The 12,987-nt window shown below is 38.7% G+C and overlaps 1 protein-coding gene across 1 annotated transcript in view; it reads right to left on the bottom strand.

Moving 5' to 3' along the window:
- Nucleotides 1-1,525: 1,525 nt before the first annotated feature.
- The window catches only part of LOC108528236 (uncharacterized), a 33,560-nt gene continuing 22,098 nt past the window's right edge, over nt 1,526-12,987 (bottom strand). The window contains exons 2-4 of the mRNA XM_017869934.1: nt 3,832-3,836; nt 3,428-3,545; nt 1,526-1,777 (exon numbers count right to left, since the gene is read on the bottom strand). Of these exons, the coding sequence (XP_017725423.1) occupies nt 1,695-1,777; nt 3,428-3,545; nt 3,832-3,836 (206 nt within the window). The 3' untranslated portion in view covers nt 1,526-1,694. The remainder of the gene's footprint in view (nt 1,778-3,427; nt 3,546-3,831; nt 3,837-12,987) is intronic.

Here is a 12,987-nt window from a genome sequence, read left to right as displayed (position 1 = left end):
GTTTCCAGGGTCTAACTACATGGGTGTCAGCCTGGATCCTGGGCTTCCAGCCCTTCTGTTTTCTAAGCACCTAATTACCTCGATTAAGTAGCTTTCTGATGAAATTAGTTCAACTGGTTTTTGTTATCTGCAATTGAACTCTAATTTGGTGCTCATCAAATGTTTGTCGAATGAATGCACTGGGTAAACATTGGTTTACCCACAAGGTTTACCTTAAATCAGTTACTCGCACCTGGACTCCTGAAATCATCTGCTGATTCTCAAAGAGGAACAAGGTCCACCTTAAATCAGTTACTCACACCTGGGCTCCTGCAAGCACCTGCTGATTCTCAAAGGGGATGATTCATTAACAAGTAAGAGAAAGTTTCCGAGAAATGCCTCCAGTAGAATTCTAAAATGCAGTAAAAAGGAAAAAAAAAAGTCACTGTAAAATACCATTTGGAGAAAGAAGTGGCTTTTCATTCTTACATTTTACCATTATCCAGAAAACTCATGAAGTGGCTTATTTTTGTCACTTAATTCCAATTAAAATAGAGTATTGCTGTGTTTTCTAAATGACCACAAAACTACAGGTAAGAAAAGATTATTCAAGGTTTACATTCTGAAATTAATGGTTTGTGTGAAGTTGGGGAACTAGCAGAATTATTAGAGTGAACAATTCTTTTTAATCCTCAGATTTGAGTCGAAGACTTGACCTTTGAGAATGTTTATTTAAATGCTATTTATTCTTGTGAATCCCGTAAAAGGCCTGGAGCTTCACTGGATTAACTTAAGGCTTAAACAGTAAGCATCAAGCTGAACATTCTGGGGCAAGGCCTGATTCCGAACCATTGTAATGAGCAAGGAAGCAAAGAGCTCTCCTCTGAATTTCTTCGGTGCAAGAACAGCTGTTGGACTCCCCAAGCTAATGCATTTCTGTGGAATTATTGCCTTCTTACTGAAGCTTCCTGGCCCAAGACCTATGCCTCTCTACCTGAAAAATGCCTTTTCCTTCAGCAGTGCTGTGATTTTTCAATTTTTAAGGCTGAATGATCAGCACCACTCCAGTTTAGTTAAGGATTAACTTGGCTAGCCCAGACATTTCTATAATAGATCCATGTGTTGACTGACAAGAAGAGGTGACATCTAAAAGGAGATTGAAAGAGTCTTACAGGAGAGGGGAGGATTAGTGAGCCCTTTTTGCAATCATGAAACAATCAGCCATGTTCTTAGGAGATTTCACTCTGTTGTAACCGAATGTGATGCTGTACCGGAAAAAATAACAAAGCAGAGTGCTAGGCCTGGGATAATGGTCCAGCTTGTCTAGACCCCATGTCTCCTCATCATGGGAGAAAGCATTTATTCCTTCTCTCTTTCACTCTTTGCTACAACAGATATCAAGTGAGCATGTAAATGCAGGACACTCTGCGTGGTAGGCACTGGATATTCCTAGGTGAACAAAAGATGCATAGTCATTGATGTCATGGTGATCACAATCAAGTAGGGTGGAGCAGACAATAAACAAAATAAACACATAGATAAAACCGCAAATCCTGCAAGGTCTTATTGGATGCCAGAGATAAATAGTTCCACTAAAAACGTCTTAGACAGTAAAGAGATTTAAAAACTAAGACATAGGGTGGTTCCAAGAGTGGTCCAGTGACTCAGTGATGCCACTAAGGACCCAGAACTTTCTGTATTCTCACGTTCCATCTTCAGCATGATGAACTTTCTACTTCAGTGGCTTTTGAGATATTTTCTAAAGACAGTTCCTTCTCCACAAGAAAATTAACAACAGCTGTTAGATAAAAATCAACATTAAATTATTTATAGAAAATTGTTATTAGCCTGCACTTGTGTCTCTTTGATGGGCTTAGTGTACAGTTATCTTCTTAATGTTAATAATAGTGAAAGATCAGGCTGGGTGCTTCTGATCACTGGGTGCAAAAGATCAGGCTGGATGCTCACACCTGTAATACCAGCACTTTGGGAGGCTGAGGGGGGTGGATCACGAGGTGAGGAGTTTGAGACCAGCCTGGCCAACATAGTGAAACCCCGTCTCTACTAAAAATACAAAAAAAACATAGCTGGGTGTGGTGGAGCATGCCTGTAGTCCCAGCTACTCAGGAGACTGAGGCAGGAGAATCGCTTGAACCCGGGAGGTGGAGGTTGCAGTGAGCCGAGACCACACCATTGCACTCCAGCCTGGGTGACAGAGTGAGATTCCGTCTCAATAATAATAATAATAATAACAATAATAATAGTGAAAGATCAGTGACACATCCCACATTCATTTAAAGCATTTGCAATGTCTGTTCTCACAGTTTGTTCAAGTAATGCTGTCTATATAGTCTGTACCAGAATGCAATATTGTGAAGAGAACTAGCCCCAATCCTTGTCTACACTCCTTTTCATTCCGCCCCTAATGCCATCTCCTATTACAAGAAGCCTCACACATAGACACAGGAACACACTAGCCCATACACCCACACTCCAGTCACAGACTGTACAAGATCAGCCATAGCCACTGGTGTGCTTGGGGGTACTCATACCTGTGTGCTGTCTGCTCTTAAAAGAAGACATCTGGGGAAAAGGCCCTCGCAGGCCCAGAAGTAGGCTTTGGTCACTTGGACATAGCTCCCTACAGGGATAGCCACTTTGTGTCTTTAATGAACTCTAGGTGCCTTTGTATTTGTGGGCTCCCTTTTCCATAAAATAAATCACAAGTTATGTCTTACAACTGTGCTGGTATAGAAATAAATATATTAATATGATGTCAGATATGTTTTCAACCTAAAAGTTCATTTTTTTTTTTTATTTTAAAAGAAATTTTAACATCTTTGTGGCCCCTAACAGTAATAAGGACCCTTGGCACTCCACCTATTGTACCTAAAAGATAAATCTGCCTGCCTGGAGCTTAGTCTTGAAGGGGGAAGGAGTGTGTGCTCTAACTTGGCCTAGAGAGTCACTGCCCCATGGGAAGACGCGTAGCCAGAGCAGAGCTAGAATTCTGGACCCTTAAGTCACAGGGCTCAGATTTGGGGTTCCTCATCCACCACAAGGCTAAAGGTATTACCATTTCATAATAAACATGTGCACTCACGTGGGCAGTGAATTTTATTATTATGAAGAGCATTGAATTAATACTTGTTCTGCATTTGTGTTACTAAAGATCCCATTCTGGTGGCTCTCCTCCATAAGACAACAGTTGGCCCTGAAAAATGAAAGAACTTCTAGGGAGTCAAAACAACAGCTTGCAACTTCTAAATAACAATTTTTCCAGGTTCTTTGCTTCAGTGTTTCAAAAAAATAAATCGAAGGGTTTAGTTTGAGATTGGGAACTCTGTTACACTATTTTTTCTTGATATATTAGACAACACAGAATTAACCAAGAAGACCAGGAGAAAACTTGGGGCACATGTGAAGTTCTATGAACCACCTCTCTTACCTCTAGTGTATACAGAGTGGACTAGGTGTTTAGTGTCATTCTCTGAAGTAGCTGTAGTTTGCTTCTCCTCCTCCCGTTCAAATATTTTAAGCTGCTCAGTACTTCTCTCTGGAAAAGACTGGAAGTCTGACCCCACCAGTTAGTAGAAGTCGGAGTGCCACAGGGCTGGGTGAGCTCAGAGCAGGAGCAGGAATGCCACCATCAGCCTGTGGGGCTCTCCCATTCTCACACCGTCTTTCCATGTTCTGCCCATCATCCCACCTGTAAAGCATTAATAACTAGAAACTCTTGTTTTCCTTCTCTGCTCCTACCCCACTCCATCCCTCCTAAATGGCTCTCAAATCTTCCACGTCTTCTTCATCTCAAAGCCAGTATCCCAGCTAAAGACCTCCTCTGTCTCTTACCTGAACTCTTGCCATAGACCCATTCCTGGTTTTCCTGACTCTGATCCTTCCTCTCCCTCCCTATATTTCCATATTAAATTGCAATAGAAGGGATCTTACATAGATCTGTGCCACCAGGTACCTCTCCCAAACTGGAGTTTGGGGAAATGTTTCAGCAGATATTAAATATATATTTTATCTTGCCCTCATTGGTACAATCTTTTATTCTATTATTTTTAGGCTGTGCAACAATTAAGTCCCTTCTCTCCCTGGTCCCAAAGACACTCTGTTTTATTTTATTTTATTTTATTTTATTTTATTTTATTTTATTTTATCTTATCTTATCTTATCTTATTTTTTTGAGAAGGAGTCTTAGTCTGTCATCCAGGCTGGAGTGCAGTGGTGTAATCTCAGCTCACTGCAACCTCCACCTCCCGGGTTCAAGTGATTATGCTGCCTCAGTCTCCCGAGTAGCTGGGATTATAGGTGCCCACCACCATGCCTGGCTAATTTTTGTATTTTTCGTAGAGATGGAGTTTCACCATGTTGGCCATGCTGGTCTCGAACTCCTGACCTCAAGCAATCCAACCGCCTTGGCCTCCCAAAGTGCTGGGATTACAGGCGTGAGCCACCATGCCTGGCCCTCTCTGTCTCTTTTAATTTTAGTGAGGAAAAAAGACCCCTCTTATAGCAAGAGGCACAGACCCATCAAAGAATTTAATTACCCCTTACTTCCTATCAAATACAATGACGAAAACTATTCAGATATCATTAGCACTATGTCCAGTCCTCATCTGGAGATTTGAGACTTTGGTGGTATTACGTCTATAGTAGACACCCAGAGGGAGCCCACGCCTAGGGTTAGGTATCTGTTGAGAATTCCCAGGCTGTCATTCAAGCTAACAGAGGGAACTCTTTTCATTGTATTTCTTAAGGTAGGGTTTTGGGGAAGGGATGGAATCCACGACCTTTGTCCATTTAAAAGGTCTATAAAATACTTTGCATTAGTTCCTCGCGCAAAGTACTTGCACATGTTTTATTCCTCTTACTGAACATGCAAATAACAAGAAGGACTAAGAGAAGCCTGTGACTCTCCATTGTTCTGTAGTAAATAGGAAAACTAGCCACATAGTGTTGCCAGGTGATCATCAGCACCTATCTGGAAAGTTTCTTGGGGATTCCCACACAACAATTATAAACACATTTCTGACTTTACATTTAAATGTTTTATCTTCAAACAGATAGAGGGTGAAATTATTCATATTACAGAAAGATGCTTCACAACAGCAAACGATCACAAGGATACTTTCTATGGCATTTGCTCAAGTTTTGTTTCCAGATCACTAAATAGTTCAGAGGAGAAAAAACTAAACTGGGGAGTGTTCTAGGCCACTGTTGATAACATATCCATCCATCAAAAATGAAATTATAATGACAAAGGACATTAATATGTCAATGGTTCGTTTATATTTTACAATTTTTATTTCTTTAGACAGAAAGCTAAGCACTTGATAACCTTATTAAATCTTTTTCATGCTCTTTCTTGCCTACCCGATATATAAGACCTTTCATCCTGCGTGTTCCTTCAACTTTATATCCCTTTGCTCTCAGACTCAAACTCTATTTTACCTTCAAACTCATTTCTGAACTATTTCCTATGCTTGCCTTGCTCTACACTCCATTCCACCTATCCCCAGTTCACCCGGCACACCCACCCAACAAACTCATACTCCTGCAAGACTCAGATTGGGCCTCGCTGCTCCATAGGTACTTTTCTGACTTCCCTTGGGTTTACTGAAGTCCCCTTCTTGCACACCTCCTTTATCCCTTCCATATACCTCTATTAGAGCACAGATAACATGGAACTCTTGGTAACCTCCCCACTAGATTACAAGTTTTTTGAGGACCAGAGTTGCTCTCCTGTTTTCATAACCAGTGTGTCCGTGTTCAACACCTCCTCATGAATCACTCCAGTTCAAATCCTGCCTCTTCCATATGTTATCCAATCTCAGAAGCCTAGAATACTCCCTTATATTCCTACTCTCCAAAACAAATGAAACTTCCATAGCACTTGTTTATATTTTGCTTTGTGAACAGCTCTTTTCAAGGAAATGTGCAACACACAGTCCTTATCTTTTAACCACAATATTAGGTATATCAAAATAGTTAGAATACTATGGACACTCCTAGGATTGGGCCACACTAAACAGTAGCTATTTCATGAGGGCTCGTTCAGCCTAATGGAATTAGTGTGAAAGAAGAACTAGCAGGGTCTGGCATTGTGGATATATACTGTTGGCACAGCAACCTTGCTGTTGAGAAAGCATATATATTATAACTTATGGCCTTGTGGCTTTTGTGGAATCATCAAATATTTTTCATGATTATATAACAAAATTAAGTTTGAAAAAAGGAATCCCTAAAGGACAAAAGCAAACTAAAAGAAGTAAACCCAACTAGACATTGCTTTATGGCATAACCATATACAGAGAAACTGTTTTAATTGTCTTAAGAAGACAAAACTGATTCTCTCTCTCTCTCTCTCTCTCTCTCTCTCTCTCTCTATATATATATATATATATACACACACACACACACACACATATACATACACACACACATATACATATACACACATATATATACACATATATATATACTCAGTGGGTTTTTCCCTAATGATACTAAGAAATTCAAACACACACACACACGCACTCTCTCTCTCTCCCTCTCTCTCTCTCTTTTCAGTAATCATATTATTGGGAGTGCTATTAGAAGTGTTATTCTAAGATTCATCCATTGGGAATTCCTTATTTTCAGCCTACAAAAAGAAAAAAACATTGTAACATAGATTAGATTAAGCAAAAATTCTATAGTCTTAAATTTGATTTTGAAGTATTAGTATGACTTCATAATTTCATCTTTTTAAGAAACACATATTTACTACCTCTGCCCACTGAAAAGTGTCTAAAAGCAAAGGTCAACCCAGGATCAATGTGTATTCCCTAAATACCACTAAGAAATGACTGGCCTCAGGTCTGGGAAGGAAATGTACAAAATGAGCCTGGATCTTCATGTACCACAGAGAAAAGATAACATCAAAGACCATTGAAAGTGTGTAGAAAGGACTCAGGAGCCATCCTGAGGAGGCTCTTACTGGCCAGAGATGGGTCAATTTAAATATCAGTAAAGATAATGGCAATAGATTGAAAGACATGAAATATATTTAAATTTGTTAGTTAATAATGGCTATAGAAAAAAAAAAGTGGCTACTTTTGACCAGTGAATTATTTAACTATTTTGAAAACTGGTAAATAAAGAAAAAAGATTAAGCATTTATTCAGACTTTTCTATGTGACCAATACTTCAAGTCAACCAAGTAATGTATGAGAATTTTCTCTTTATGGAAAGATTCCAGGTAACAAATTTAAAGAGTATGATAGAATACAATATCACCTTTTTGCTACTCCTAATTATATAGTGTATCTAAATAATGATCATCAATCACTGCTGACTTCACAAAAAGGGAGACAATTAGACATTTTATATGCCCTAATAGAGGCTCACAGCACCATTTATGAAGCTGGCTTGCCAAATGAATCCAAGGTGAACGTGATGGAGCCTCTAAATCCAACTAATAATTTGCAGAAAACACATGGGACAGGAAAGCATGATACATGAAACCACAAGGATCCAATTAGCAAATCCTGACAGTGGGAAATTCTACAGGAAAACAATATGGTTAAAAAACAAAAGAGTAAGAGGAAAATTGAATCTATACATTAAAAGAAATTTAAATGACATATCAACCAATTTTAGTGTATGGAACTTATTTTGATGCTAATTTGAAGATATTATATAAATGTATCAAACTTATAAGATAATCAGAGACATCTGAATACAGAGATGTACCATTAAGGAACTATCATTAGGTAAGATGATGATACTGTGCTCATTTGTAAAAGAATATTTCCATTTTAGAGATAAAGAATTAACATTTTACAGATGAAATAATATGAGGCCTGAGATTTGTTTGAAATAATCCAGGTAAGGGTTGTCCGTGCATTGATAATTGTTTAAGAAGGAAATTGGTATATGGAGGCTTATTATGCTATTTTCTATATTTTTGCATGTGCTAAATAGTCTACAACGAAGTGTTTTTGAAAAAGATATTGAATAGCTAATAATTAGAAGGGTGAGAAAGCAAAAGCATAAGACCCAGCTTCTAGAAATAAGACTCAGAAACACTTTCGTAAGGAAAACTGCACCACTAAGTATCATTGGAGTCATCTGTTCTTACAGGAGAGAGAGAGAGAGAGAGAGAGAGAGAGAGAGGGGAATTAACTGGAAGAGCCTGTGTCTGATATTTGCTTTCTTCCCAGCATAGTTAATTCTGGGATCATGTGTGAGGACACGGTGTGACAGTGTTGACATGTCCGAGGGAGCAGCATCGCAGGACACAGAAATGGAAATCACTCAATCTGAGGTGCAGGCGAGACAGCCATCAATCATTATCGACATGTATATTGAGAGAAGAGTGAAACTGTGTAGGCAGAGGTCGGGGGAAAGAGAAATTTGGATGGGTGGGCTAAAGTTAAGAACACAAAGATTCCGGGTAATTTATCTGCCAAAGAGGTTACTCCTAACGAGGGTGCGATGTGAGAAATAGAGGTCATATTATTCTAAATTTTCCCACCAGATTAGTGGTTAAGGCTTGAGGTAGATATCGGTATATAGAGAGGAGGGAAGTATATTGTGATATATTTATCTTATGTCGTTCTGACATATGATGTGATATTTCTCCACAGCCAGTAGGGCCAAATCCGCTGTTGAGGATGTAGGAAGAATATAATAAACTATGATTAATTATTATTAGCCATATTTTATTGAGACTAGCAAGTGGTGAGTCGTAATTGTAAGAGGATTGCATTCACACTGTCGTGACTGGTTCAACCCTCAGAAAAAGCGTGTAGGGCTCGAATAAGTAAGATGAAGTGAAGTTATACTTCGATTTGAGAGAGAAAGGAAAAAAGGGAACTCAGGATATTTTCTTTTGTTAGAAGAGAAATAGACACCGAGATAAGTGGCAAAGCCTGGGGACTAGAACACGGAATTTCTTTGACTCGATAAATGAATACCTAGAACGACGGAGAGAGAGAGAGAGAAGAGAGAGAGAGAAGAGAGAGAGAGAGAGAGACTGCCAGAGAGCACAAGCATGCTCTCCACTCATTCCATCTCAGGAACTTTTGAGGAAAAATCTGGGGAAGATGCCTATGGTTATCAGAGCTTTTCCATAGCTTCAAGGGAGTCTGGAAAGAGGGCAAAATGATCATCTAGTATTTTCTGTTCGAATTACAAGAGGTTTCCTGTCCCATCCCCACCGCAAAGAATCAAAATGAGAGCAATTCCAAAAATACAGAAAATAATTCAGACATCAAAACGCAAAATTGAATGAACAATATTTACCTCCTTGGGCAAGTAGCAACCTCCCTGAGTTTAAGTTTCCTCATCTGGCAAATGATTAAACAACACCATTCTCCCAAGACTACTTTGAGGACTGAAAGCAATAATGTGTCTATTAAACAGCACAACACAAAAGGTCACTCAGCAATCTTTCCTTCCTCCCTGTCTCTCTGTTTTTTTCTCCCTCTTCCCTTCCTTCCTTTCCGTTTAACTGCCTATCTGGCTTCAGTTTCTATGTCCTTTGTGTTTTCAGGATAATATTCTATTTACTTAAGGGACACAAAGTAAATAAATGTTTTTGAAACTGAATTGGATCGAATTGGATCCAGATTTTCACAGGAAAAAACAGTTTCCTTTTCCCTTAGTTCTCCTTACACACCTGGCTTTGCAGGAAAAGAAATTAGCATTTGGAAACACACATCTGCCTCAGCCACAGGTGAGATATTAATGCATTCCCACATGTCCCAAATCCTCAATCTTTGATCAGTATGATGGGAACTTTCATTGTCCAATAAAGCAAGGGACAGACTCTTGGTTTCATTCAAGTCAGTATTTCTTCTAATGGAAACACACCCCAGGATGAAACAGCCCTGCATTTCCAGCAGCCTCTGGAGTGTCAGGTGGCCCTCCAGCCTTTGAATGCCGTGGGCTGGATTGACTCAACCATGGTTAGCTGACTTTTATTTATTTTCTTCCTTCCTGCTCATTCAATATCATCAACCAGAGAGAAGGAGCTCTGTGTCATAAAAGCGACCACAGCTGAGCCGATCTCTCCCTATGCCAGTCCACGTGGTAATTTTGGAGGGGCCCTGGGATATCTGACCTTATGACTATAAGAAAGTTTTGCGATTAATGGTGATTTTTATCTTCAGACTTCAAAGATTGACTCATGCAGAGAATGAGCAATCTATAGGTCAGATATCCTACATCCCAGTCATTTTCTTTCGCTGGTCAAGAATTGAGAACTAAACACCGACCAGCTGTAAAAGACATCTATCCAGTCTGCAGAAAAGCCTACTTAATAGGCCCCTGAGGAGAATTGTTTAAAATAATGCTATGCAATTTCTCCAAGAGTTTCTGCTGGAAAAAAAAAAATGAACAAATGGAAAATTTAACACCTAAATGATTGATACTTTATTCATGAAGCAAGGTTATTATCTTGCCTTTTTCTCTTGTGGATGAGGTATTTCGCAGTTGCTTTAAGAAGTCAACCTACCTTTTATTCAGCAATTTATCAAATATTTATTGTGGCTTTTCTTATAAGATACAGTACAGGTCCATGGGGTTATAAGGGTAGAAATAAATGGTGCCCAGCACTGAAGGATTTTAATAATAATAATGTTAGCAATGCCAATTATAACCTCTAATGCATCTACTAAGCTTTACTTTTTACAGTGTTTTAATATGTCCTAAGTCATTTTAATAATTCTTGTAACTTATTACAATGTGATAACTTTTTCAAGATCATTTTAGCAATATATTGTATTTCATTTCATCTTCTAGTTGATAATATAAGATGCTTAGCCCACTGTGTGCCCAGAAGTACAGTAAGTCCTTACTTATCTTTGACAATAAGTTCTTGGAAACTGGGACTTTAAGTGAAAGCACACATAACAAAAATAGCTTTACCATAGGCTAACCGATCTAAAGAAGAGTTAAGTTGCTACGGCATATTTCTGGTCACACACACACACAAAATAACCAAACTTCTAAAGAAGACCCAAATACTTCTAATATTGAAATAAACATCAAAATAACTTTGAAAGGAATGTGGGCTGCACACACATTTAAGAAAGGTTAACAAAAACAAGTAAGATAATAATGTACCCACTTATTCAAGTTCAGGAGCTCAAGTGGCCAGAGCCAATTCTGGTAGATCAGGGGTACCAGGCTGGAACCAGCCCCAGACAGGCCACCATTCTCATTGCAGGGCACACTCAGCAACACTCACTCACACTGGGACCAGTGAGACACACTGATTCATCTGACAGACACAGCTGTGGGTTTTGGGAGGCAACCAGACATGGGGAGGACATGCAAAGTCCACACACACAATGACTTCAGCTAGGAATCCTTTTTTTTTTTTTTTTTTTTTTCTCATTGACATTATAAGGAAATGACATTGAACTTAAATGGCATTATTCAAGGACCTGCTGTGTAAGCCCAAGAAATAGTAGAAACCCCTTACCCACATACCTTGTTCCCTTAGGTATAATGAATTTAAAAGTACATTTGCATGTTCACATCAAACACTTGTCACATAGCTGTAGCTTTCTATTTTGTATAGCCAGGAGGATTTCATAACTTAATGAATAATCCAAACAACAACCGCCTGTTTTAACTTGACTTAGTTTCCTCTTTCCTTTGTGTACACAGGTAGAAAAGGCTTAGACTACATGTTGGGTCTGAAGTTTGAAAATCTCAGTTTTCCCCAACCATCAAAATATTTACCTCCCTCCCTTGTCCCACAATCAACTAAGCTGCTTTCGTGACTTGACTCCCACACCTGTTCATCACAGAACGAAAAAAATTAAAGCAAATACCATATAAAATCTCTCTTCTTCAACAAGGTCTTCTGTTTTGAAATACTGAAACAGTTCCTGTTCTATTATCTCACCAGCTGTGGCCTTTTATCTCCTAAAGGGAATAGCTGACATCTTACCAGTCAAAGTCATTGTGCTTACGGACGCCATAAATATCTCCTTTAAATCCTACATGATAAATTTCCCACTGATTGGTAAAGCAGATACTGTAACGTGCAAAGGGGAGCGGGAGAGGCTTTGATGATGCTAAACTAAGCCCCTGGAGATATCCCAGCCCTCTTTCCAGAATTTTACTTTCCAACAACTGAAGTCAACAAATACGGTAGAAAATGTTGTCTGGATTATCGACTCCCATTATTTTTTTTTAAACTGGATTTCAATGATGGACAACCTAAAATTTACTCATACGGAACACAAAACAGTTGAATTTGTTAAAGGTCCAAATGGGAATGTGTTTCTTGTACAAATCACAATATGCTTTCTAGACCACAACCTAAAAAGGAAGGAAAAAATCCTGTGAATAAAAAATAAAGCAAGGATTTTCAGTTTTGTACATGCATTTGAAAAGACTTTATCTCTGACTCATGTTCTACTTTATTTTTGATTCTTGGGAAGACCTATTCCTATACTGTAATTTGTTTTTTTTAATAACAAGTTTCCATTTGTAACTATTAGTTGATCTTTCCACAAAATTGGTTTGCTGGAAAGGACAGAGAAAAGAAAGAGTATTCCTGTATCAAATGGAACTGGTGAGTGTGGAAGTCCTTGAACTTGACCAAGCATTGTCAGTTCTCATAGTCTGACCAAAAAGAAACTAGATTATTCTTTGTGTTTTTCTTGGTGCTCCTAATGTAAGTTTATTCAAATGGGGGGAAAAAAATAAACAAGTAGACTGCAGTTACAAGAGAAAAAAGGTGAAAATAAATTATTTTGGTGTTTTTTATTACTTGGAACTTTATTTATGGTAGGATATAGATTTAAGATAGTTTTTTGTTTTTTTGTTTGTTTGTTCGTTTTATTTTATTTTTATTTATTTGTTGAGATGGAGTTTCACTCTTGTTGCCCAGGCTGGAGTGCAATGGCACGATCTCAGCTCACCACAACCTCCGCCTCCCTGGTTCAAGCAATTCTCCTGCCTCAGCCTACCGAGTAGCTGGGATTACAGGCATGT

This window comes from Rhinopithecus bieti, unplaced genomic scaffold (assembly GCF_001698545.2).
Source record: "Rhinopithecus bieti isolate Rb0 unplaced genomic scaffold, ASM169854v2 scaffold_1673, whole genome shotgun sequence".
Classification (NCBI taxonomy): Eukaryota; Metazoa; Chordata; class Mammalia; order Primates; family Cercopithecidae; genus Rhinopithecus; species Rhinopithecus bieti.
Note: the sequence above shows the minus strand (reverse complement) of the source record. Positions and strands in the feature narration are given on the sequence as shown.